We start from the raw sequence: 27,539 nt of genomic DNA, 5'->3' as shown, positions 1-27,539 counted from the left end.
TGCCTTTTCCCCATACCTCTGCACATTGTTTCTACTCTAATAATCATCTAATGCGCTCCTGAATGCTTCGATGGAACAGGCCTCCACCACATTTGTAGACAATACATTCCAGACCCGGACCCCACGTTGTGTGAAAACGTTTTGTTTTCACATCACATGTGCTTGTTTTGCAAATCACTTTAAATCTGTGCCCTCTTATTCTTGATCCTTTTATGAGTGGGGACTGTTTCTCCCTGCCTACTCTGTCTAGCCCCCTCATGATTTTGAACATCTCTTATCAACTCTCCTCTTAGCCTTCTTGTCTCAAAGGAAGAGAGTCCACAACCTGTCTCAACAAATGAACTTCCTTATCCTTGTAAGCATTCTGGTGAATCTTGTGGTGCCCAAAGCTGTACATAATATTCCAGTTGAGGTCTAACTAGTGTCTTATACGAGTTCATATAACCTTCTTGGGTTCTTGTACTCTATGTCCCTATAAATAAAGCCCAGGCTGGCAAGGTGGCACAGTGGTTAGCACTGCTGCCTCACAGCATTAAGGCCTCGGGTTCAATTCCGACCTTGGGTGACTGGATGGAGTTTGCACATTCTCCCCGTATCTGTGTGGGATCCTCCGGGTGCTCAGGTTTCCTCCCACAGTCCAAGGATGTGCAGGTTAGGTGGATTGGCCATGCTTAAATTCTAGCTTAGTGTCCATCGTTGTGCAGGTTAAGTGGATTGGCTATACTAAAATTGCCCCTTAGTGTCCAGGGATGTACAGATTAGGTTACGGGAATAGGGTGGGTTGGGTAGAGTGCTCTTTTGGAGGGTCAGTACAGACTAGATGGGCTGAATGGCTTCCTTTTAGACTAGCGATTTTATGACTTTGATGTTTTATTCACTGCTCTCTCCACGTGTCCTGCCACCTTTGATGATTTATGTATATACACACCCAGGTCCCTCAGTTCCTCCACCCACTTTGGAATTTACCCCTTATTTTATATTGGGCGTGGTTTAATGGTTGCATGGCGCTTGAGCAAGAGCGAGATGAGGCTGTTAGATCATGGGAGAGGACAAAACCAAGAACCACGCCGGGTGCTGATCAGTTCGCAATCTAAGTGGCCTGCTCCCATTGGCGAAATCAGGATCCCGCTGTGGCGTGGTGAGAATCCAATAATCACCAATTAAAGCCAATCTCCATACAATTAACCAGAACGACCCTCTATCTAATGGCCTCCAGTGATCTAACCCACTCCTCAGCAAGTGGTCACGTGGGTGCTGATTAGTGCACCTTTTACAAAATGTGAAGCTGGTGGGCATGGGGGCAACCTCAGTTGGAGTGGGCTGACACCGGTGGGGAGGGTCGTCCCTGTGCTGTGAGGGGAGGGTGGACGTCTCAGCGCCTGCTTGTCCACGATGCCACCCCATGGGTCGTATGTACCCGTTACGCGGGCAATCACAGGCCCTGCCTGTCTGTCCCACCAACCACCCACAACTCCCACTGACCACCCATAACCCCTACTGACCGTGGAGACCTCTGGCCGCGCGGCTGAAGGCTATAATTAATAGGGAATTGGCAATCAGAGTTAAGTGAGCACCTCACATCTCCCAAGTGGATTCCCGTGGGTAGGTGTGCCATGTGGGAGTTATTGCTTGGCATCCCAATCAGACCGTGATGCTTGGATACTGTGCCTGGACACTGCAAGAGGGAACACCTAGGGCACAGGAGACATCATCAAACACCCAGGGGCTGGGTCCCAGCACCAGGGACATCTCCGTGACCAGAGGGTGGGTGTAGGCACCGGGGGGGGGGGGGGGGGGGGGGGGGGGGGGGGGGGGGGGGGGGGGGGGGAAGAGAGACCAGTCTAGGTTACAGGCTGTGAGGTCCAGTGACCACGGGACCCTGCTATAGCCAGGGGTGTGTGAGCAGGACTTGTCAGATGGAGGGGATGTGGGGGGACAGAGGGAAGATGGGGAGCAATGGGCGAATGGAGGATCCCGGGCGGATGACACCGCTGGTCGCCAGCCACTCACCCCTTCCGATTCCTTACAGATATTACACAGGATGGATGATCTTGGACCCTGCGGAGGCTGCCCTCGTGGTGCCACCCTCCCCACACCCTGAGAACCCGACCGCCCATGAGGCCAGGCACGGACCCAGAGGAGAAGGCTGGCGACAGCCCACGGTGTACAGGCGTTGCTGGTCATTTGAACAGATGACGGACATCGTGTGCAACAAGAGGCGCCGCCTCAAAAAGACAGAGCAGCACCTGTGGCATGTCCTCGCGGACTTGGCACCACGTGGAGGAGGAGGATACCCACTCCCAGTGGCCGTCAAAGTCACCACAGCTCTGAACCTTTACTCCTCAGGATCATTCCATGGCTTGAGGGGGGACTTGTGCAGCATATCACAAGCTACAGTCCACAAGTGCGTCTGCGAGGTCACGGATGTCCTGTTTGCCGGGAAGCAAACTACATAAACTTTGGCCTGCACCAGGCCCAACAAGATGCCCGGGCAGCAAGATTCTCCGGCATCGACAAGGTCCCCCAGCTCCAGGGGGTAATAGATGACACCTTGTGTGCACTGGGACGTCAGGTAGTGCCCTACATCAACAGGGAGAGGGTCCACTCCCTGAACATCCAGCCTGTGTGCGACCACCACCTGAAGATCTTGCACGTGTGTGCACGCTTTCCAGGCAGTGTGCATGGCGGCTAGATCCTGGGGCAGTCGGACAGCCGCAGCCTCTTCGAGGACCATCCCCAGGATGGCCAGTTGTCTCTTGGGGGATAAGGGAAACCTGCTGAGGACCTGGCTAATGATGCCAGTACTGAGGCCGGTGACTGGTGCGGAGACCCGATACAACAAGGCCCATGCGGCCACCCGGGCTGTCATTAAGCGGTGCATCGAACTCCTCAAAATGTGGTTCCAATGCCTCACTGCTCTTATGGTGCCCTGCAGTATACCCCCCTCAGAGGGTCACCTGATTTGTGATGGTCTGCTGTGCCCTCTACAACCTGGCACAGCAGTGGGGCGATGTGCTGGAGGTGGAGACAAAGGATCATGTGGCCACCTCGGAGGAGAAGGATGAGGAGGCACCGGTCATTGAGCTTCCCAGGATGATACACAATATCGTAATTATAGGTGGAAAGTTCGATCCTCCACCTCAAGATCTTATCGTTCTTGATCTTGCCCCGCTGCGTATTATCAAACATGAAGGCTACCGACTGTTGGTTGGTGACAAGGGTGAACCTCCTACCAGTGAGGTAGTGCCTCCAGTGCCGCACAGCCATCATGATGGCTTGGGCTTCCTTTTCGACTGATGAGTGTCGAATTTCGGAGGCGCTGAGGGTACGGGAGAAAAATGCTACTGGCCTGCCCGCCTGATTGAGGGTAGCGGTGAGGGCGACCTCTGACGCGTCGCTCTCTACCTGGAAGGGGATGGACTCGTCCACTGCGCGCATCACGGCTTTGGCAATATCTGCCTTGATGCGGCTGAATGCCTGGTGGGCCTCAGCCGACAGTGGGAAGATGGTGGCTTTGATCAGTGGGCGGGCTTTGTCCGCATAGTTGGGGACCCACTGGGCGTAATAGGAAAAGAACCTGAGGCACCTTTTCAGGGCCTTGGGGCAGTGGAGAAGGGGAAGTTGCAGGAGGGGGCTCATACGGTCGGGGTCGGGCCCTAGGACTCCGTTTTCCACGACGTAGCCGAGGATGGCTAGTCTGGTTGTGCAGAAACCGCATTTCTCCTTGTTACAAGTGAGATTGAGGGCTTGGCCGTTTTGGAGAAATTTCTGGAGGTTGGCGTCGTGGTCCTGCTGGTCATGGCCGCTGATGGTGACGTTGTCCAAGTACGGAAATGTGGCCCGCAGCCCGTACTGGTCCACCATTCGGTCCATCGTACTTTGGAAGACTGAGACTCCGTTGGTGACGCCGAAGGAGGAAGTGGAAGAGGCGGCCATCTGCCTCAAAGGCCGTGTAGTGGCGGTCCTCCGGGCAGATTGGGAGCTGATGGTATGCGGACTTCAGATCCACCGTGGAGAAGACTCGGTAGAGTGCGATCTGGTTAACCATGTCCACTATCCGGGGGAGGGGTACGCATCGAGGTGCGTGTACCGGTTTATGGTTTGGCTGTAGTCTACAACCATCCTGTTCTTTTCCCCGGGCCTGACGACCACCACCCGAGCTCTCCAGGGGCTATTGCTGACCTTGATAACTCCCTCCCTCAAGAGTCGCTGGACCTCGGACCTGATATAAGTCCTGTCCTGAATGCTATACCGCCTGCTTCTGGTGGCGACTGGCTTACGGTCGGCGGTGAGATTTGCAAACAAACAGTGGGGGAGGGTCGACATTCAGGGTCGCGAGACTACATACGGTGAATGGGGGTAGGGGCCCGCTGAACTTCAGGGTTAGGCTCCTGAGGTTGCACTGGAAGTCCAGTGCCAACAGGAGAGGAGCGCAGAGATCGGGGAGTACATATAGTTTAAAATTGGCGCACTCAGCGCCCTGTATTGCGAGGTTCGCGACAGTGTACCCCGGATCCAGAAAGCGAGGGAGATGGTTTGAAGTGCGGGGAGGATTTGGAGCAAACAGCGCCTTACCGTGTCTGGGTGAATGAAGCTCTCTGTGCTCCCGGAGTCAAACAGGCAAGGCGGTCATCATGGAGTTCCGGAGGTGTTTGTTTCGCACTGGTCGAGGGTGACTGTGCCGAGTTGCGTGTAGCCAGCGTGGCCGGAGGTGATGGGATGGTCGCATGTGTCGGGCGGCATTGTAGATGGCAGCGAAGATGGCGACCCCCATCGGTTGCACGTGTCGGACGGCGAGGAATATGGCGTCCAAGATAGCGGCCCCCATGAGTCACATGTGTCGGGCCATGTGGGAGACGGCTGCCAAGATGGCGGCCCACCGTGAGTCGCACAAGTTGGGCGGAGTTGAAGATGGCTGCCCCCACGGACAACACGAGGCAGATGATGCGTCCGGAGGGGGCGGAGCCGGCAGGCACGCAGCCACATTACGGAGTCTGTGGGCCTGAGAGTCTGAGAGTCGGGCCTGCGATTTGGAGGATTTGGACCTGGCTAGACAAACGTTTGCAAGTGCCCCTTTTTGCCGCAATCACTGCAGTTCGCGTTCTGAGCCGGGCAGCGCTGCTGGGGTGCTGATGCTGGCCGCAGAAATAGCAGGGTAGCCCCCTGGGTTGGGCGGGCAGCCGCACGGCACAGGCCTGGGGTACTCTCTGGTCGGGGGTCCACGAGGGGGTCGTGTGATCGGACGGGAAAGCGTTGAGGCTTTGGAACGCTACTTCTAGGGAGGTGGCTAGTTTTACCGTCTCTTCTAGGTTGAGGGCGCCTTTCTCGAGCAGGCACTGTCTGACGTAGTTGGACCCGACTCCAGCCACGTAGGCGTCCCAGACGGCGAGTTCCATATGTTGAGAGGCCGTGATGGCCTGGTAATTGCAGCTACCCGCGAGGACTTTGAGGTCACTTGGGTATTCCTCCAGCGATTCCCCGGGGCGTTGGCGGCGAGGAGATGCCGCGCGTACACTTCATTCACCAACCTCATGTACAGGCGCTTCACCATCACTTGGGCGTCCGCGTTTGTGGAGGCTTCCTCAAGTTGTACCGAGACTCGATGGTACACACCGGCGTGGAGGAGGCTCAGCTTCTGGTCATCAGTGACGGAGGGCGAGGAGGAGGCGGCGAGGTAGGCCTCGAAACATCGGAGCCAGTGCGAAAAAATCCCTTTCGCCTCCGTGGCTTGTGAGTCGAGTTCCAGTCAGTCATGTTTGAGGGCCGCTTCCATAGTGGTGATGTAGTCGATTAAATTGATGCGGCCATCAATTCACGTGAGACAGAGAGTTGAAGTGAACAGTAGCTTTAATCGACTAGAACAGTGCCTGCCTGCGACTGCTCTGCTAGTGTGAGCCGCCTACAGGGCAACTTCTCTTTATATCTCCCCTCAAGGGGAGGAGCCAGGGGCGGAGCCCACAAAGGCACCAACATGATACATTCCATGTAATACCGTACAATGGTCCATAGGTGGAGCCCACATGGGCAACAGCGTGATATAATGTAATACAGTGGTGAATGGTTTGTACAATACGTTCACCACAATGTGATTAATAACAGCAATCAAAAGTCAACAAGAAGACGTAGCAGATGTATTTTGATAGAATGAATAAGGAGAAACTGTTTGCAGGAGGATCACTAACCAGAGGAAATAACTCTATAAAATAAGCAGTATCCAACAATAAGATTTGGCGACGCAGGCCCAGCTATTCTGTTTTCTAACGTATGTAATATATCTTAAATATTTTAAATCCCTTGTGCTGTGTGCACTCTTTTAACACATAATTTATTCAGATTTCACTGTCGCTCTTAATTGTAGTCACATTTATGATAGTTCCACCCAAATTAATTTAAAGTTGCCAGGATTTCTTACCTCTGATTGGCTGATCCTAGCATGTGGCTAACCCACATCGCAGCTTCTATTCTCTGACCGGTTTGAGTAGATTGAGTTAAAACAAACTAAAAAAACTAACTGAGCGGTTTGAAGTGAGGTGTAAATGTCAGCAGGCAGAAACTTTCCAAATAATGAATTTTCACAATCAGCAGATCTTCCAGGCTTTGCCTCTGCAACCGACTGTCTCTCTTACAGATAGAAAGCAATCTGAAATTGCAGTTCTTCAGCACAGTGTGTCCAGCAACATGCCAGCTCCTCTCAGTCCACCATGTTAATTAGCCTGTCAGTCAGCCAAGACCAGGATTAAGATCTGCAGCCCAACATGCCCCGGCTGCAACATTCCTTTTGCGAACCCAGAGCCTTAAAGAAACAGACACCAACAACAGCAACAGGAGCTTTGCATTCCTATAACCTCTTTAATGCAGTTAAACAAGTCAAGGTACTTAGCAAATTTGACACCAAGTCACAAAAAGAGATATTAGGGATGAGGTCACGGAATTATAGAAAGTTCACGGTGCAGAAAGAGGCCATTCGTGTCCACACTGGCCAAAAAACAAGCCACCCCACTTTCCAGCATTTGGGCCATAGCTCTGTGTATCCAGGAACCTTTGAAATGAGTAGCAGGCTTCTATTTGTACTACCCTCTCAGGCAGTGAGTTCTAGACCCACACAACCCTCTGGGTGAAAAATATCTTCCATGTTCCCCTCTAATTTTTCTGCCAACCATTTTAAATCTATGCCCCCCCCCCCCCCCCCCCCCCCAACCCTCCCCGTTACACTGACTTCTCTGCTAAAGTAAATTGGCCCTTCCCATCCACCCTATCCAGGCCCCCTCAGAATTTTGTGCATCTCAATAAAACCTCCCCTGAGCCTCCCCTGTTCCCAGGAGAACAACCCCAGCCTATCCAAACTTTCCTCAAAGCTGCTATCTTCCAGTCCTGGCACCATCCTCGTAAACCTCCTCTGTACCCTCTCTAATGAAATGATATCCTTTCAATACTGAAGTGACCTGACTAATGTTCTATATAAACTCATAGAATCATGGGATACCAGCAGTGCAGAAGGATGCCATTTTGCCCATCGAGTCTGCACCGGCCCTCCGAAAGAGCACCCTATTGAGGCTCACTCCCCTGCCCTATCCCCGTAATCCCACATAACCTGCACGTCTTTGGACTGTGGGAGGAAAGCGGAACACCCGGAGGAAACCCACGCAGAGATGGGGAGAACGTCCAAACTCCACGCAGATATACCTCCAGCATAACCTCTCTGCCATCTAACTAAAATAAAACATTCTGGGTGGGATTAGCGGCGTCGTCCCTGGCCATTGTAGCGGCAGGAACAAACCCTCTATCTACCAGCACTCTGTCTTGTTTTGTGCCCCTGTCAGGGAACCTCCCTCCCCGCCATCCCCCACCACCGCCCCCCCCCCCCCCCCCCCCCCCCCCCCCGCCGAAGCCCCAGTTAGCAGCATTTCCTGCACTGATGAGCTCCGACAAATGGAGCGCCTCAGAGTAGGAAGGGATTGAGGTGCCATTTTGCCAACTCGGTGGTGGTCGCGACATTGAAAATATGGAGACAATTTCAGCAGCACTTTAAATGAGGAACAGCGTTGAAGTTGACGCCGATTTGTGCTAACCATATGTTCGAGCCGGCAATATTAGATGCCAGGTTTAGTGGCTGAAAGGACAAGGGGGTGGAAGGAATGAGGGATTTGTTTCTGGAAAGGACCAGGACGGTTCACGAGTTTAGTTGAGCTGTCAAGAGAAGATTGGGCTCTCGCAGTCAGAAACTTTTACGTCTCTGCAGGTTTGGGACTTTAGGAGGAAGGTCTTCCCTCTTTCCCAGGAGCTCTGCCATTGTCACTGTTGGAAAGGGCTCTGTCGCTCGTGGGAACAGAAGAGGGGAGTACTTCAGGAGTTTAGGAGAAGATCCTGATGGAGGATACTGCATCCCCGGAGGGGATTAAGGCCAAGCGGGAGGATGAGTTGGGGGTGGGATTGGAGGAGGGGGTGTGGTGTGAAGCTCTGCGAAGGGTGAACGCCATTTTGTCAGGCATGAGATTTGGGCTTATATAGTTAAAGCTGGTGCACTGGGCGCATTTAGCAAGGTTTAGGATGAGTCGGCTGTTTGAGGGAGTGGAGGATAAGTGTGAGTGCTGTGGGAGGGGCCTGACCAACCATGTGCATATGTTCTGCTCGTGTCCTGAGCTTGTGAGATTCTAAGTCTCCTTCTTCAGCACCATGTGTGCAATTCTACAAATGGATCTGGAGCCAAGACCCTGAGGGGCCATATTTGGGGTGCCAGGCCTGCCGAAGCTGCAGACGGGGGCAGGGGCGGATGTTTTAGTCTTCGCCTCACTGATTGCTCACAGTGACCCGGGTTCTGTTGGAGTAGAGGTCAACTTCTGCACCCAATGTCTCAGTATGGCTGGGGGATCTTATGGCGCCTTTATACCTTTAGAAAATTAAGTACACCACAAGGGGTACAATTGAGGGGTTCTACAAAAGATGGCAGCCGTTTATTCTGTATTTTAAAGAGCTCATCACCATCAGCTGTTGAGGGGGGGGGGGGTCAGGGGTTGGGGGAGATATTACCTTTTTTTTTTGTTTTCCTGTTTTATTGTACTTATCAAAAAATGTTCAATAAAAATATATTTTTAAAATATCATCACAGGTCAAAAGGCCAGAAATGGAGGGGCAGGAGGAATTGGAAAACAAAGATCAGAAATTTCAATTTGTAGAGGTGCTGGTCCAGAAGCCAGTAATGGCCAGCAACCATAGGGATAATGGGTAAACAGGAGACGGTGCAATTAGGATAGGTAGCTGTGTTATGAATGGCCAAAACCTTTGGAGGTGAGAGGTCGGCCTGGCGACAATGGGAATAGTTGAATCCAGAGATCATTCTATTGTAGTGACAGAGAGATCTTGGTCATTAAATGGCCCATTTCTTTCACTTATTTATAGTATTGCCACATAAGTTTTGTTAATGTTGCTACAGAACTTTATGGATATGGTAGGATTCAATATTATTTCCAATTAAACTGCAGGAGTTGAGCATGTTTGCTCAAATGTATAAAAGCTGGGCTTGAGACTGTTAACCGAACATTTGTCTATGTACAAAGTGTGGCAAACAAGAGGAATACATTTCCTGATTGAGGATAGAATGGGGTTCAATCGTGCTTCAAAAACAATGTATGGACACTAAAGACCTCTCGTGCAGATGAATTAAGACGGGCCGAGTGGTACCTCTGCTCTGTCATGATGCTCCTCAGTATAAGATGGTTTTAAAATAAATTTAGAGTACCCAATTCTTTTTCTTCCCAATTAAGGGTCAATTTAGCATGGTCACTTCATATACACTGCACATCTTTTTGGTTTGTGGGGGTGAAACCCATGCAGACACGGGGAGAATGTGCAAACTCCACACAGACAGTGACCCAGGGCCGGGATTCCAACCCGGGTCCTCAGCGACGTGAGGCAGCAGTGCTAACCTCTGCACCATTGACGTTTTTTTCTTAAAAGAATTTCCCTGGTTGTTTCAGAAGCCGACTCAGTGGTTGGAAAACACTTTTTTCATACCCTGCCGATTTTACTCTCCATTGAAGATAATTAGAGAGTAATGTTGGGCAGGATATAAAACTAGCTTTCCTCCCAATCCTGTGACTTTGCCACCTGGCAAGTTAGTTGAAAGTGATTCCCCACAACTTCCCCTCAATCCAGCACGTCAATGTTATGTACAAACAGCATGGCCAACCTTGACTACAGAAGAACATCCAAACATAAATGGAATAGAAGCAGGAATAGACCACCTGGTCCCTCAAATCCGTTCCACCAGTGAATACTGGAATATTGGTAAACCCTCCCCAGGGTTTACCAATAATCTCCATTTTCCCACTTGCTTTCCCAAATCCCTTGATTCCCTGAGAGGCCAAAAATCTGACCATCCGAAATCCTCTGGGCTAGAGAATTCCAAAGATTAACAATCCTTTGGGCAAGCGAAGGTATTTCGCCTCATCTCAGTCAGAAGGTATATTGAAGAGGCATTGTGATCTACAAGAGAAAAAATCCCCTCCCTCAATCCTCCTGATAGACCCACAGAATCCTGACAGTCCAGAAGGTGGCCATTCGGCCTATCGAGTCTTCACCGACCCTCTGAAAGAGCACCCTACCTAGGCCCACTTACCCGCTCTATCCCCGTAACCTAACCTGTACATCCCTGGACACTAAGGGACAGTTTAGCATGGCCAATCCACCTAACCTGCACATCTTCAGGCTGTGGGAGGAAATCAGGAGCTAACCCATACAGACACAGGGAGAACGTACAAACTCCACAAGAGTCACCCAAGGTCGGAATCAACTCGGTTCCCTGGTGCTGTGAGGTAGAAGTGCTAACCACTTTGCCATCATGCCGCCCTGGCAATCACAGTGTGAAATATTGGCCGGGATTATCTTCCCCCACGACCCCCCTCACCCCTTCTAGTCCAAACCTCTCCCTGCCAACTTGCCCACCCTCCCGCGGTGGGTTTTTCAGCAGTGGCAACAGTTTGCCATTGGCCAGAGGCAGGATCTTCTGGTCCCGTCAAAGTCAATAGTCATTTGCATTGCTTGGCGGTCACACCGCGAGGGAATCTTTCCCGGGGGGAGGGAGTTGCTTTCAGCAGGACTGGATGATCCCATTGGCAGGAAATGGCAGAAAATCCCTGACTAAAATTCTGTCCATCTCAGCCGTCAACATACTTAATGACCCAGTCTCCACACCCACTGCGTTAAAGAATTCCACAGATTCATTACGCTCTGAGAGAAGAAATTCCTTCTCATCTCTGTCTTAAATAGGTGACCCCTTACTCTGAGGTTATGCCCTCTGGTCCTGGACTCTCCCAGAAGAGGAAACAACTTCTCAGCAACTACCCTGTGAAGCCCCCTAAGAATCGTATACGTATCAATCAGGTCGCCTCTCATTCTTTGAAACTCCAATGAGTACAGACCTAATTCACTTAACCTCTCCTTATGAGAAAGTCCCTCCATACTCAGGATCAACCTAGTGAACCTTTTCTGGGCTGCCTCCAATGCCACTGTGGCCGGGATTCTCCGACCCTGCGCCGGGTTGGAGAATCTCCGGGGGGAGGCCCGAATCCCGCCCCGCCGCTGGCTTCTCTATTCTCCGGCCCCATTTCTCGGGCGCGGGGTGATTCCCACCATGCCGGTGGGGGCCGTTGACTGGGGCGGGGGGGGAACCAAACTGCTTATATTATTGCAGATGTGGCCCAACTAGTGCCTTGTATAGTTTCAGCAAAACTTCCCTATTTTTATACTCCTTTGAAATAAAGGCCAACATTCCATTTGTCTTCCCAATTACCTGCTCAACTTGCATGTTAGCTTTTTGTGATTCATGCATGAGGATCCCCAAATCCCTCCATGCTGCAGTTTCTGCAGTCTTTCTCCATTTAAATATTCAGCTCCTTTATTCTTCCTACTAAAGTGCCTAACTTCACATTTTCCTCCATTATATTCCATCTGCCAAGTTTTTGTCCACTCACTTAACATGTCGATATCCTTCTTTGCGTCAGTCTCTCCACTTGCCTTCTCACCTATTTTTGTGTCATCTGCAAACTTGGCAATAGTCTATTCACTTTCTTCATTCAAGGCATTAATATTGTAAATAGTTGTGGCACCAGCATGGATCCCTGTGGCACTCCACTAGTTACAGGTTGCCATCTTGAAAATGCTCCTCTTATCCCAACTCTCTGTCTTCTATCAGTTAGCCAATCCTCTCCAGGCTAACATAATACCCCCAGCAACACGTGCTCTTATTTTATTTGGATGGCAGGACAGATCCCCTCTCTACATTTCTCCGTCACCCTTTCCTCCTGTGAGACACTTCATAGAACCTACCTCTTTGACCTTTTTTTCATTTGGTCTAATATCTCCTCGCATGCTTTATTTTTGATAGCACTCCTGTGAAACATCTTGGGGGCATTTTACTATGTTAAAGGTGCTGTATGAGTCCAAGTTGTTGTTGTTGTTGACACGGTGAAATGGAAAGACGGTGTGTGGCGTAACTTTAAAACTTTTTTTTAGTATATCTAATTATTTTTTCCAATTAAGGGACAATTTAGCATGGCCAATCAACCTATACTGCACATCTTTGGGTTGTGGGGGTGAAACCCACGCAGACACAGGGTAAATATGCAAACTCCACACGGACAGTAACTCAGGGCCGGGATTCGAACCCCGGTCCTCAGCGCCGTCGGCAGCAATGCCAACCGCTGTACTGTGCCACCATGCTGCCCTTGTGGTGTGACTTTATCTAAATGTTTCACCTGGATGAAGAGGATTTCCCTGCCAAATACTAAAGAGGGACTGGTGAACGGCAACTGCACATTTGCCCCCCGCCAGATTACTGGCAAGTTGGGACGCAGACCACCTCTGCACCCATATTCATAAACTGCTGTTTATAGCTCAGGAGTCAAGAGGAGAAATAGTCGCCCTCTGGGAAGGGGTAGGGGGAAACGGAATTCTCTTGGATCATGTGAGAAGCAAGAGCATCAGTCATTCCTGGGTCAAGTGTATCAATGACCTGTTTCTGTATTGCATAATATTCAAACTATTGTAACCAGCTGAATGCTCTGGCTGCTTTTTCAGGGGAAACATTGACAAAGGTTTGAATCGAGGCTCCTTTCTGTATCTCCCCTGTCAAGTTCCGTAAGACTTTTTTAAGTGTCAATGAGATCGTCGGCTCATTCTTCTAAACCCTAGAAAAAAACAGGCCCAGTCATCTCACTCTCTCCTCACTGGAGGACCAAGGCACTGGGCAATGAAATATAAGTTTGCAGTCAACTCTTCCAGCGAGCTCCTGATTTCAGTGGTTGCATTACAGGAATGAAGAGCTCAATGACCACCTAAACTGCCCTTGCACACCTCCAGCCTGCCTTTATCAGTAGGGGGATTGAGTTTCGGAGCCATGAGGTCATGCTGCAGCTGTACAAAACTCTGGTGCGGCCGCACCTGGAGTACTGCGTGCAGTTCTGGTCACCACATTATAGGAAGGATGTGGAAGCTTTGGAAAGGGTTCAGAGGAGATTTATTAGGATGTTGCCTGGTATGGAGGGAAGGTCTTACGAGGAAAGGCTCAGGGACTTGAGGTTGTTTTCGTTAGAGAGGAGAAGGCTGAGAGGTGACTTAATAGAGACATGTAAGATAGTCAGAGGGTTAGATAGGGTGGACAGTGAGAGTCTTTGTCCTCGGATGGTGATGACCAACACGAGGGGACATAGCTTTAAATTGAGGGGTGGTAGATATAGGACAGATATCAGAGGCAGTTTCTTTACTCAGAGAGTAGTAGGGGTGTGGAACGCCCTGCCTGCAACAGTAGTAGACTCGCCAACTTTAAGGGCATTTAAGTGGTCACTGGATAGACATATGGATGAAAATGGAATAGTGTAGGTCAGATAGGCTTCAGATGGTTTCACAGGTCGGCGCAACATCGAGGGCCGAAGGGCCCGTACTGCGCTGTAATGTTCTATGTTCTATGTAGTTATACAGTGCCACTCCCAGAAGCCTTGATTTCGGCAGAAGACGCAAAGAGTAAAATGCATTAAAAAAATGCATCTCCTTCAGCTTCAAAAGATCCTGGTTAATTATCTGCACTATTAGGCCTCAGTGTTCTAAACAATTAGAGGCTTCCTGAGTATAATTGCCTGCGATGGAAGGGAATTGAATCAGGTACCTCTATGCAATTGGGTACGCAACACTCGTAGTTGTACTGAGACCAAACACTTGAAGTTTACACAAATATCTAATGTTGTTTGTCAGATGAATAAATAATCAGGGTGAGTTTCTAAGCAATGTGAAGCCAAACAATTGGAACTGGTGGCTCGCTAATAAATTCACTGATGAGAAAAAGATTTTATTGAACACACAATAATAGAACGTGGTTCAAAAAACTGAACCATGTTAATACATAGGATTGGACAGGACAGATGGTGGCGTTGTGGTAATGCCACTGGACTAGTAATCCAGGGGACCAGACTAACGCTCTGAGGACATGGGTTCAAATTCCCCCACAGCAGACGCTGGAAGTCAAATTCAATGAATAATGCCTGGAATATAACACTAGTCTTGGTAATGGTGACCCTGAAACTATCACCGATTGTTCGAAACATACATCAGATTCACGAATGGCCCCCTTTTGGGAAGGAGATCCTACGTGGTCTGGCCTACATGTAATTTCCAGATTCACAGCAAGCTGGTTGAAACCCAAAGATGGCCGAGTAAGTCACTCGGGCAATTGAGGTTAGGGCAATCAATGCTGGTCCTGCTGAAATAATAAAGACATACAATATGTGCATGAAATGAATGATCCACTGCGACATACTGTAGAAACAAAGGGGGTCTTCTCTGCTACTCAAGAACAAATTTACACTCAAGAACAAATTTACAGATTGGGCATTTAGTGTTGTATTGTATTTTGGTAAGCAAAACGGGATGCATACAAATGAGAAAATAACAATCATATATGGGAGAGGAACAATATAAGGGACAGAATTCTCCCATGCCCGTGAGAAAATGTGCTTGAATCACTCCGAGCTTTTTTCTCTAAAGTCCGTGGTGATTCTCCGTTTTTAAGGGGGCTTGTAGGGCCCAGGAGTTGCAGCTCCGGCTGCTGATACGGGGCCCTGCACTTCCGGTTGCGGGTCCGCGCATGTGCGTGGCAGCTGCCTGCGGCGCCGGCCCCGCGCAACATGGCGGACCCATCCAGCAGGCCGGCACCAAAGAAGTAGGAGGTTTTGTAAGTTAAAGCTGCATTTTGCTTACGGAGCTGGATCAAAGAGGTTGACTCCCAATGGGTCAGAATGGTGGTGAGTTTGTGTAGGGGGTCGGGATTGAAGGCTCTAGCAACAGGTACTCAGGGATACTGAAGAGATACTCAGGGAGTCCGGTAGTAATAACTTCGTTGAGAATTTGGAGGCAGTTTCGCCAATACTTCAGGTTGGGGGCAGGGTCAAGGGAAATGCCGATTCGGGGGACCATAGATTTGAGCCAGGGAAGTGGGACGGAAATTTTCAGAGATGGGAGGAGAAAGGAATTAGGAAACCAAAGGATTTGTTTCTTGGGGGTCGGTTTGCAGGATTGAAGGATCTGGAAGCGAAGTGTAGGCTGGAGCAGGGGGAGATATTAGATACATGCAGGTTCGAGACTTTGCCAGAAAGGAGATACAGAGCTTCCCAGTTGAGCCGGCTTCCACATTGCTGGAGGAGGTGCTGACGAAAGGGGAACTGGAGAAGGGGTAGTATCGGCGGTTTACGGGTGTATTTTGGAAGAGGAGAAGGCACAGCTGGAAGGGATCAAAGCAAAGTGGGAGGAAGAGTTGGGGGAGGGTATGGAGGAGGGGTTCTGGTGTGAGGTGCTCCGGAGGGTGAACGCCTCCACCTCGTGTGTGTGTTGGGGGGGGGGGGGGGGGGGGCGGGCGCGCGCAAACCACGTTCATATGTTTTGGTCCTGTCCAAAGGTGGATGATTACTGGAAGGAGGTTTTTAGGGTAATCTCTAAAGTGGTGCATTTGAAACTGGATCTGGGCCCTCAGGAGGCCATATTCGGGGTGTCGGACCAGCCGGGGTTGGAAAGGAGCGCGGAGGCAGATGTCGTAGCCTCTGCCTCGTTGATCACCCGAAGGCAGATCCTGTAGGGTGGAGATCAACCTCTCCACCCTGTGCCCTGGCGTGGCGGGGGGACCTGCTGGAATTCTTGACTCTTGAGAAGGTTAAACGTGAACTGAGGGGAAGAATGGAGGGGTTCTACAATTCATGGGCGTTATTCATTATGCACTTTCGAGAATTCAATTACATCGAACATTAGGGGGTTGCTGGGAGGGTTGAGGGGAGGGGACTATATGTGTTAATGGTGACTATGGGTGATGTCATTTGTTTATGTTAACATGCGGACTAATGTTTGGAGGATTGGTGGGAGGATGGGATCATTGGTATTGATTGACATTGCATTTGTTACTGATTGTTGTTTATAGCTGGGTGGAAATTTGGGAGAAAATGTGAAAAAGGAGAATGAAAATATTTTATTTAAAAAGCTGCATTTTGCTGTTGTTTGCTGATTTATACCTGTACTTAGTCTGGCAATGCCTTGGATTTAAAATTCCTATTTTTGATTTAAAATCATTCCATGATATTGCCCCTCCCTATCTTTGTAACCTCCCCAACTCTCTGCATTCTCTGCACCCCGCCAACCGTGGCCTCTTGCACATCTCCATTTTCTTCACCTTGCCATTAACAGCCTTGAGGTGTTAATCCCTAAACTCTGCAGTATTTCTTCCCTAAACCGCTCCACCTTTCTTTAAGATTCTCGTTCAAACCCTACTCTTTGGCTCTTCCCCTCCCAATTATTTCCATTGGCGCGTGTTGTATGTTGGTAGTTGTTTCGCGGTTGTGGGCGCGAATCCCGACGCTGCCACCATGTTATGAGTTGAATGCGATTGGCTAAGGAATGATTGGTGATACATCGGCATGCCTGAGCGTGAACTGCTTAACTGGATAAACATCATTAGATACAGATATACATGACTAGGTGTTACTCAGTCTAAGTCATAAGCATTCTCCCTCTTGAGCTTTGGGTAATTTGACTCTTGCACAATCATGTGGGTGTTGCTGCTTCCGGAGTCCCACAGATTTACCATTTCAATGCCGATCATCCTAATGCGACAGCGTGATGTCAATGTTTGTCCATTGAGGTTTCCCTAAGGTGTCGCCGAACATTTCCCTACATTAAAGGCCCCGAGAAATGCGAGTTGTTGTTGTCCAATGCTTAGTTGCTGTGATCATGACTGCCAAATAAGACGCCAAGGCTGTCGCCAATATTAACATGCACCGTACAACAGCCTTGTCTCTTGTGAAGAAAAGACAAGCCATGTCCTTCTGGAACATTGCACCTGATGTCATGGCCCTTTACCATTCTGGGGGGGGGGGGGGGGGGGGGGGGGGTCTGGACGAGGGATGGGGTAGGTGCGGAGGGTAGAAGTGGAGGAAAAGAGAAAGGAAAATAAAGTTCTGGGCTACGTCAACAGGTTCGAGAAAGGTCAGACCTCTCGTGCGCTCCGAGGCACTGGGAGTAATTCTCACTGTCACTTAAAAAAAAAATTACAGCAATTCCGGAAAAGAAGTAAAGGCAAGGATCAAATCAGACTTGGGCAACATACCTGTCATAGAATCCATCTCTGTAATAGTCGTAGTCAAAGTCATAGCCACTTCTGCAGAAAGAAAAGAAGCCATTCAATTCAGAGCTAAGCGAATATTGACAGCACCTTAAATAATTTTAATGACACTGTGACAGCAGTTGTTATTTATCTCGATTCGGGTTAGGCAGCTGGCAAAGCGAGTTCTAAAGCTCAGGGGCAGTGGGAGCGGAAAACGCAGTAACAGGAATCGTGGGGACCATCAACAGGCTCTCGAAGATCCCAGCTCTGAGGGAATGTCCTCGACTGCTGCGTGCGGAGGCCCAAATTGACTACACACCCAAACAACACAAATGTTAAATTTCTGACAGCCAGTTGGTTAGGGAGGAAACGAGAGGTTAATATTTACTTATTCACAAAGCAAAACATTACACTTGGATCCTAACTCCACAGCCTGGTAATAGTGATAATAAGTATCTCTTTCTATGTGTTACAAGTAATTGTCTAATTAGTCCCTCGACCTGACTATTCTTAACCTTAATTTACCAGTATACAATTAACACTGTCTGGTCAGCCTTCTTTATTTTGGTAATGGCACCAATATTTTTTTCATTTAAAAGAGGATCATTGTGGGTCGAGAGTCTTTCTTGCAAGGCATTTATTGTCCATTCCTAGTTCATTTTATGAACCACTTTCTTAAATCGCAGCAGTGTTTGTGGTTAAAAAAAAAACATACCGCCCCTCAAAGGAGAATTTTGATGCAACAGCAGCCATTTTATATCAGGCACAATATTGTGGGGAACTCATTTGTCGAAGATTTTCAAGAGGAATTGCCTGACGAATCACCTCTGTCCTGTGTCCACCCCAAACCCGACAAGACAAGCCCATTAGAATCACAGAATACCTACAGTGCAGAAGGAGGCCATTCGGCCCATTGGGTCTGCACCAACCCTTTGAAAGAGCACCCTATCTAGGCCCACTCCCCGCAACCCTGTAACCCCATATAACTGTTGGACACTAAGGGGCAATTTATCATGGCCAATCCACCTAATCTGCACATCTTTGGACTGTGGGAGGAAACCGGAGCACCCGAAGGAAACCCATGCAGACACTGGGAGAACGTGGCAAACTTCACACAGTCACCCAAGGCCGGAATTGAACCCGGGTCCCTGGCGCAGTGGGGCAGCAGTGCTAACTACTGTGTCATCATGCCCCTATTTTAATGGAGTCGAGAGCAGAACAAAATTTGCAAGAGGAGGAGGTCATTCAACCCTTAAGCCTGCCCCATCACTTAATTAGATCATGGCTGAATTCTCAATTTATTTTGCCAGCGTGTTGCCCTATCTCTCTTCATACATGTGGGGAGGACAAACAAACAAATAAGTCCAATGACAAAGGTTGTGGTGACAATACGCTGCAGGAAAATCTGGAGAGGACTTTTGAGAGTTTAGCACAGTCCTGGGGTCATGGTTGGCACCATTGTGAACCACACAGGGAGGGGCGCAATCCCATGGCTTTCTAACAGCTCCAAAATGCTGTACTTTGCACTTTTTATTTAGTCATTCAAAGGATGTGGGTGCCGGTGGCTAGGCCAGTATTTTATTATCCATCCCTGATTTCCTTTGAGAAAGTGGTGGTGAGCCACCTTCTTGAAAACGACAGAGTGGCTTGCTGGACAATTTCAGAGGGCAGTTAAGAGTCAGCCATATTACTGTGGGTCTGGAGTCACATGTAGGCCAGGCTGAATGGATGACCTCCTCTAAGATTTCCTTGCCTCAAGGACATGAATGAATGAGGGTTTCATGGTGACCATTAGTGAGAGTAGCTTCATATCCCAGATCTATTTCATGAATCAAATTTAAATTCAGAAGCTGCAGAATTTATCCTCACTGCATTGCTAGTTGAAGAACAACGCCATTGTGCTACTGTTCCCACCGGTGTGCCTGGGTTTGAGAATATGGAGTAAAATGCACATTTCAAGACCTTAGTAAAACAGTATGTCTGGCACAAACACAGGAAACATGGTACATACCCTGCACACCGTGGGGAAGTCTACCGGTATTAATATAAATGCCAAAATATTTTATTCTTTAGGATAACAGTGCTGCCGTGAGTATACTATGAAGATCTATAGAAGCACAATGGGTATTCTGGTACATTTTCATGCGATATCCACCTCAACTATGAAAACCATAGGCCGGTGGTCACTACCCCCTCTAGTTCAAAGATGAGGAGAGATAACACCCCACCATGCCCTGATTTCCCACTCCCGTCCAGCTGGCTGTCCCACAACCATATAATGGCCATGAATTGGCTTGAGATGGGTCATCTGCCCCTCAGCAACAGGAGATCCAGCAGGTCAAAGGCTGGCAACTCTCCGATGCCAGCAGCGCCACCAGGAGTGGTGGCCACTGCCAGTACTGCATTGAGGTCTGACTGCTGCACCGGAGCGAGAGCTGGAGTGTCTGGAGTTCTTGGTAGGGCACGTTGAGGGGATATTGCAGATGGGGGACTGGGTTACAAAGATCATTGCAGGGCATTAGTGGTGGGGGTAATGAAAAAGAAAATTGCTTATTGTCACAAGTAGGCTTCAAATGAAGTTATTGTGAAAGACCCCTAGTTGCCACATTCCAGCACCTGTTCGGGGAGGCTGGTACGGGAATTGAACCGTGCTGCTGGCCTGCCTTGGTCTGCTTTCAAAGCCAGCGATTTAGCCCTGTGCTAAACCAGCCCAAGGTTAAAGGTAAGCTGCGGGAGTTACACCCTGCAGCATGCAGGGTCGGGGGGGAGGGAGTAAGGGGAAGGATGCTGCTATCTCCTACTAGTGTGCACATGGGAAGCTACTGGGATAGACTGCTCGGTGTGGGTCTTTCTTTCCACTTATGCTACCTTGACTCACCCCTCCGCTGGTAACATTGCAGCAGTCACTGAACCCGCAGGATCGAACATGCTGTCAAGCATTCCTCCTCTTCCTACAGGGCATTGATGGCCATGCATTGGTCCATGATTATGCTTGGCAAAGTGCTGCTGTAGTTTGACGTCACCTTCTCGCAATGGCTGACCATTGAAACAATCACGCTTCTAAAGAATTTTGGGATTCAGATCCCCGACCAACAAGTAAAAGCATGGGAAATCCACACCTTATTGTGACCATTGGGAATTGTGGGATATTGAGCCCGGATCAAGAACGCTTTGGATAGTAGAATGGCAATCCGTGTTGTTGATGTCATTAGATATGGATATCTTGGTGATTCAAATCAGCTTTGCGACACAGATTTTATCGTACTGTCAGTGATTGATGCCGCTCTCTGCTCTTTGCACGTATTTCAATGTTGGATTTGAGGTACCACCAGCATTACAGCGGGTTCAATCCTATGATAGGAGAAGGGTAGTATGATGGGCTCCAACCACTGTCACCGGCGGCAATTTGAACCGATGGCTCCTCACGCAGAAGGCAGCAAGCAGATTTGCCCGTGCGAAAAAGCAAATTCAATGGTCCCTGTCATGTGTCTTCTGATGGCTGGCTCAATTGCAGCAAAAGCCAGCAATACTGTTACCAGGATCTGCTGATTTGGCATCCTGGGGGAACTGTACATACAGGGTGACTATAAAGCTCTGTTAGTGACTTTAACATCCTGGGCACAGGTCTTCCCTGCCATCACAGAATATTGCCACTAAATCTTCCCCAAATCTAACCAATTAAGTCAGCTAATTTACAGCTTATGTCTACATCCCAAGAGCTTTCTCTTTTGGCTCACATCTCCTATCAAACGCTTGTGTAAATCCTTGCTACATTACCAGGCACATTTGACATCATACACCAACTCTCAGCACAGGGATGCAGCCCTCCAGAATTGCCTTGGAATCTCCAAGACACTGTTGCCCAGCAACCGGGAGGGGAAAAACATTTCCCCCGAAAAATTTTTAAAACCCCAAATATTCTTTGGTCATTCTTTTGTTCGCTGGTCATGACAATATCAAGCGTATGAATTTTCCAATTGGTTTGGGAAGTAATGTACTGTGATGATTGACATGTCAGGTGACCACTGGCAGGGGTGGAGGGGGTGGTGTTGGCTAGTTGACGGCTGGAGGTCATGTAACAATGCCTTGTGGGATAGGCCCAAAGTTGGCGGCCTTGGCTGCCACAGCGTTCCAATACATTTTTTACGCATGACCCAGCGTTTACAAATGTGGGTTGGCTTGGTAATTATTGCTTTAGCTCCTGTTAAATGAGCTTGAATTGCTTCCTTTGGAACAGATGATGATATTTTTACTACTCTAAATGTGAAGCTAACAGACCTGCAATTCCCATGACCACATTCCTGACCTTTAAAGATGTGACTCACATTTGTTTTTATTTGCAATCCTCTGGTGTCACCTCTGGTGCCCAATGAACCACAAAAATATTTATGCAACTGCGCCCCATATCCCTGCACCCCCCCCCCCCCCCCCCCTTCTCGAGCTTACCTCCACTTTCATTTGCTAAGTACTTTTGGAAGGTTTCCATCTGTTACAGATGGCTGATGAATATTCACAAGTCCCAGCTTTAGAAATGGGGCCCTCTTTTTATTCCTCCATCGGAAGACGCGTACTCTGAAATGCCTAAAGGGCTTTCAAGGTATCCAAAGTCCCAGAGGCTAAGACTCTGTGCGATGCCTGATGAAAAGGTATTCATGTTCGATTCACACAGACAACAGGAGAGCTTTTGTTGACACGTAGAATTCATTGAATTCCAACAGTGCTGAAGGAGGCATTCGGCCCATCGAATCTGCACGGACTCTCCGAAAGAGCACTCTACCTAGGCCCAGGCCTCCTCCCTGTCCCTGTAATCCTACCTAACCTGCATATCTTTGGACACTGAGGCGTAATTTAGCAAGGCCAATCCACCTAACCTGCATATCTTTGGACACTGAGGCGTAATTTAGCATGGCCAATCCACCCAACCTGCACATCTTTGTACACTGAGGCGTAATTTAGCATGGCCAATCCACCTAACCTGCACATCTTTGGACTGAGGGAGGAAACTGGAGTACCCGGAGGAAACCCACGCAGACATGTGGAGAATCTGCAAACTCCACACAGTCACCCAAGGCCTTGATGTAGCTGGCAAACTGACCACACAGCAAGGAGACGTCCCGACACTGGTAAAATCCTAGCCACCCTGATGAAATTGCCATCGATGAGCCAGTTAATTAATTTAATTGACCACCTGCCTCTGGTTGGGGTTTGCTGAGCTGCTGCCACTTCGCCTTGGATACTATTCTTGTGGCGATGGGAACACATCAACTTCGCCTCCCGACACCATTTTGCCACCATTTTACCAGCCCTTCCCCCTCCAGCCCATTACCAAAGGGCTGGTGGAATTCAGTTCTCAGTCTCAACTACAGAGTAATATCAGTTGGAACGTGAATATAACCAGTCCAGTCAGTCTCCCACCGGACCGGATAAGATTACCCCCAAGACTGAATCTTTACGTGAAGACCCATCTGAATAGGGCAGAATGCATCAGCTTCGCCAGTTAATTGTTGAGTTTTGCATGACACCAGCATTTCTAGGTCAGAGAAAGAAATATCCAGACTTTCGGCCTTTGTTTCCCACCAAGACATGCCATCTAACTTCTCCGATGGCTGCAACCTATCCCATGATGCTACACAAAGGAGGAGGGAAGTTCTTCCAGTATCTTGGCCATAATTTATTTTTCAACCATCATCACAAAAAAGATGTAAATTCAGAAAATGCTGGATAAACTCAGCAGATCTGGCAGCATCTGTGGAGAGAAATAGAGTTGATGTTTCGGATCTAAATAATCCTTCTGTTTCCCTCTCCACAGATGCTGCCAGACCTGCTGAGTTTATCCAGCATTTTCTGAATTTACATCTTTTTTTGTGATGTTGGTTGAAAAATAAATTATGGCCAAGATACTGGAAGAACTTCCCTCCTCCTTTGTGTAGCATCATGGGATAGGTTGCAGCCATCGGAGAAGTTCAGATTTCCAGCATTTTTGTTTTATTTTCATGTAAAGAGTTATATGGTTAGCCCAACTGCCTCAAGGTGCTGGGGACCCGGGTTCGATGCCGGCCCTGGGTCGTTTGGAGGTTGCGCATTCTCCCCGTGTCTATGTGGGTTTCATTCCCACAACCCAAAGACGTGCAGGTTAGGTGGATTAGCCACCATGGGAAATTGCCCCTTCAAAAAAGTTATATAGGGCATGATTGAACAGCCATGTGCGCCACGGTGCAATGTGGTCCGTGGAAGCCGGGAGACCCGGCTCCCGGGATCTCCCCGGCTCACAGCGCCTCGGGTGTTCTAACGCGATCTCGCGAGACGTTGTCATGCGAATACCGTCCATTGTGGGCGGGATCACTTTTTGGCCAATCTGCATATTAGATCATAGAATTTACAGTGCAGAAGGAGGCCATTCGGCCCATCGAGTCTGCACCGGCTCTTGGAAAGAGCACCCTACCCCCTATCCAAGGTCAACACCTCCACCCTATCCCCATTACCCAGTAACCCCACACAACACTAAGGGCAATTATCATGGCCAATCCACCTAATCTGCACATCTTTGGACTGTGGGAGGAAACCGGAGCACCCTGAGGAAACCCACGCACACACGGGGAGGATGTGCAGACTCCGCACAGACAGTGACCCAAGCCGGAATCGAACCTGGGACCCTGGAGCTGTGAAGCCATTGTGCTATCCACAATGCACTCAGTTTAATATGCAATTTCCCAAGGCAGCCGAGGCGTTGGGATCAATCCCCTTCGCCTCTGAGACCTCAGACAAACGCCATTCAGTACTGGGTCTCCACAAACGGGGATCAGACAGAACAGAGCTTATGGGGGTCCCCCAGGGGTTTGCCCTCTGGGTAGGGTGGTACTCTAGCACTGCTGGTGTCACATGGGCACCCTGGCAGTGCTCCCTGGGTGCCAGTCTGGCACTGCCAAGATGCCCATGTGACATTGCCAGCTGGACTAGGGATGTCCTAGATGTTGGGAATGGGGGGGGGGGGGGGGGGAGACACGGACGGGACGGTGGGGGAACACTTTCATGGTAAGTTGGAGCTTGGTGGGAGGGGTTGGGGATTGTGACAGGACATCCAGAGACTATTTTTAAATGGCATCCCGATCCTTCGCTACACCCAGGATGTTCCGGCGAGCGGAGCTCCTCAGTGCAGAAAACGAGGCTGTGTGTGGCCTCAGCCGCAAGTTCCCTGCTGAGGCCCTCTATCTAACTGGGGGTATGTTAAATCGTGGGATGTTTCTCGGTGCTGCGAGCGCTGGGAGACGTATGGCTCAATGCGCTCGCCATGGGACTCTGTTCCCATTAAGATAAATCGCAGCCATAGTTGGAAAGGGGTTGAAGCAGGTGGGGCCGAGTAAGAGACCAGGGATAGGTTGGGGCAAAGGAGAGCATTGATAAATTTGTCATGGACAAAGGCCAAAAGGGAGTGTTAATAGTGGCAAAAGGTGAGATGATAGGGGCAGCACGGTGGCACAGTGGTTAGCACTGCAGTCTCATGGCGCTGAGGTCCCAGGTTCAATCCCAGCTCTGGGTCACCGTCCGTGTGGAATTTGCACACGCTCTCTGTGTTTGCGTGGGTTTCTCCCCCTAAGGTGTGCAACGCAGGTGGATTGAAAATGCTAAATTGCCCCTTAATTGGAAAAAATGAATTGGGTACTCTAAATTTATAAAAAAGAGAAAAAAAGGTGAGATGGTAGAAGGTGCTAATGAGAGCAAACTGAGCAGCCAGCGTAAAACAGCTATTAACAAACTACAAAAAGTGTGTGTGTGTGTTTGTGTGTGTGTGGGGGGCGGGTGGGGTGTGGTGGTGATGATGGAAGGGGGAGCTCGCTGTTGTTGAACTCAATATTGAGTCCAGATGACCTGATCGGAAGACGAGGTGCTGTTCTTCCAGTTTGTGTTGGGTATCGTTGGATCATTGCAGGAGCCCAAGGACGCACATGTGGGCATGAGAGCAGGATGTGGAGTTGAAAAGGCAGGCGACAGGAAAGTTGGGGCATGTTTGCGGACGGAGCGAAGGTGTTCAGCAAAGCAAAGCCCAGTCCGCATTTAGGATTTCTATAGAGATCACTACCCCTTTCTGAACACTTGTCACAACCACACGCTCTCTCTCTCATCTATCTCTTAAGGAACAGCATCTCTTTGATTATCTCGGGTTTATTTCATTCGTTGTTCAAGAATAGTTTGCTTGGCAACATTAACAGATAAACACTGATTACAAGGAAATTTCAGTGCACAGCAGAGACCTGAACTATTTCAGACCACATCTATTACCAACCAGCCGTAAGATAGAACCACAAGGCAAGCAGGCATATTAAGCAATGCAGAGCCAGGCAGTGAGATCAAGAAATAGGAGCTGGTGCTGAGTAAACATGCAAGTGATGGGGAAAGATGGGATTTCATTTTGAGAACTAAATAAATGGGGGAGAAGGAAAAAGAAGAGAAAAGAAGGGAGAGAAAAGGAAAAGACAGTCAACCGGAAGGTTATATTCTTTGAACGTGGGCAGTGCATCATTTTGGATCGATTCTGCCTCAATTTGACATAAGGGCTCCGGTATCACCTTGAAGAACTCAAAAAAATGAAATTATTTGATTGAGCTGCACGTGGATCTTGTGTGTGAGCTGTGACTTCATTTTCTCAGGTGAATCTCAATGCTGTAACTGTCAGAGATCAGGGGCTGGATTCTCCCCTACCCGGCGGGGCGGGGGGTCCCGGCGGGATGGAGTGGCATGAACCGCTTCGGCGTCGGGCCGCCCCAAAGGTCACCTTGACGGGCTAGGCCTGCGCCAGAGTGGTTCCCGTCCCGCCGGCTGGCATGGAATGCCTTTGGCGCCACGCCAGCCGGGCCGAAGGGTCTTCGTCAGCCGGCAGAAGTCCGCGCATGCGTAGGAGCGTCAGCGGCTGCTGACATCACCCCCACGTCTGTGCAGGGGAGGGGATCACTTCCGCATCGGCCATCGCGTACTCTATGGCCAACGCAGAAGGAAAAGAGTGCCCCCACGGCACAGGCCTGCCCGCATATCGGTGGGCCCCGATTGCGGGTCAGGCCACCGTGGGGGCACCCCCCGGGACCAGATCGCCCCGCGCCCCCCCCCAGGACCCCAGAGCCCGCCCGCGCCACCAGTCCCGCCGGTAAGGGAGGTGGTTTGATTCACGCCGGCGGGAGAGGCTTGACAGCGGAGGGACTTCGGCCCATCGCGGGTTGGAGAATCGCCGGGGGGGCCCGCCGACCGGCGCGGCGCGATTCCCGCCCCCGCCGAATATCCGCTGCCGGAGACTTCGGGAGACGGAGGGGGGGTCGGATAATCCAGCCCCAGATAAGAACAAGAATTATATTTATATAGCACCTTTAATTCAATACAAAGTCTCAAAGCTTTACTGGAGCGTTTGACACCGGGCATCGCGAGACATTTGGGCATGAGACCAAAGGCACTGGCAACAGTTGAGAGAAGGTTTACTACACCTGAAATTGAAGGGCTGTCTTATGATTAATGGTTGGACAGGCATAATCTCATTTAATACAGAGATGAGGAGGAATTTCTTCCCTCAGAGGGCAGACACGGTAGCACAGTGGTTAGCACTGCTGTTTAACAGCACCAGGACCCGGGTTAAGTGCGGAGTCTGCACATTCTCCCTGTGTCTGCGTAGTTTTCCTCCCACAAGTCCCAAAAGACGGGCTGTTGGGTGAATTGGACATTCTGAATTCTCCCTCTGTGTACCCAAACAGGTGTCGGAGTGAGGCGACTGGGGGATTTTCACAGTAACTTCACTGCAATGTTAATGTAAGCCAACTTGTGGCACTAATAAAGATAATTGAATGGCAGAGCAGACGCGATGGGCAGCACGGTAGCACAAGTGGCTAGCACTGTGGCTTCACAGCACCAGGGTCCCAGGTTCGATTCC

General features: G+C 49.6%; 1 protein-coding gene across 8 annotated transcripts in view; it reads right to left on the bottom strand.

The window, feature by feature from the left end:
* Positions 1-27,539, bottom strand: part of LOC119971491 (RNA-binding Raly-like protein) — a 1,731,169-nt gene that overhangs the window by 132,727 nt on the left and 1,570,903 nt on the right. For all 8 annotated transcript variants that reach the window (XR_005461849.1, XR_005461852.1, XR_005461853.1 and 5 more), the window contains exon 6: positions 17,636-17,686. Coding sequence is in view for 1 of the 8 variants with exons in the window: in XM_038807076.1 (XP_038663004.1) it covers positions 17,636-17,686 (51 nt within the window). In the remaining 7 variants the exon portion in view is untranslated. The remainder of the gene's footprint in view (positions 1-17,635; positions 17,687-27,539) is intronic.

This window comes from Scyliorhinus canicula, chromosome 9 (genome assembly GCF_902713615.1).
Source record: "Scyliorhinus canicula chromosome 9, sScyCan1.1, whole genome shotgun sequence".
Lineage (NCBI taxonomy): Eukaryota > Metazoa > Chordata > Chondrichthyes > Carcharhiniformes > Scyliorhinidae > Scyliorhinus > Scyliorhinus canicula.
This window is presented reverse-complemented; position numbering and strand designations above follow the sequence as displayed.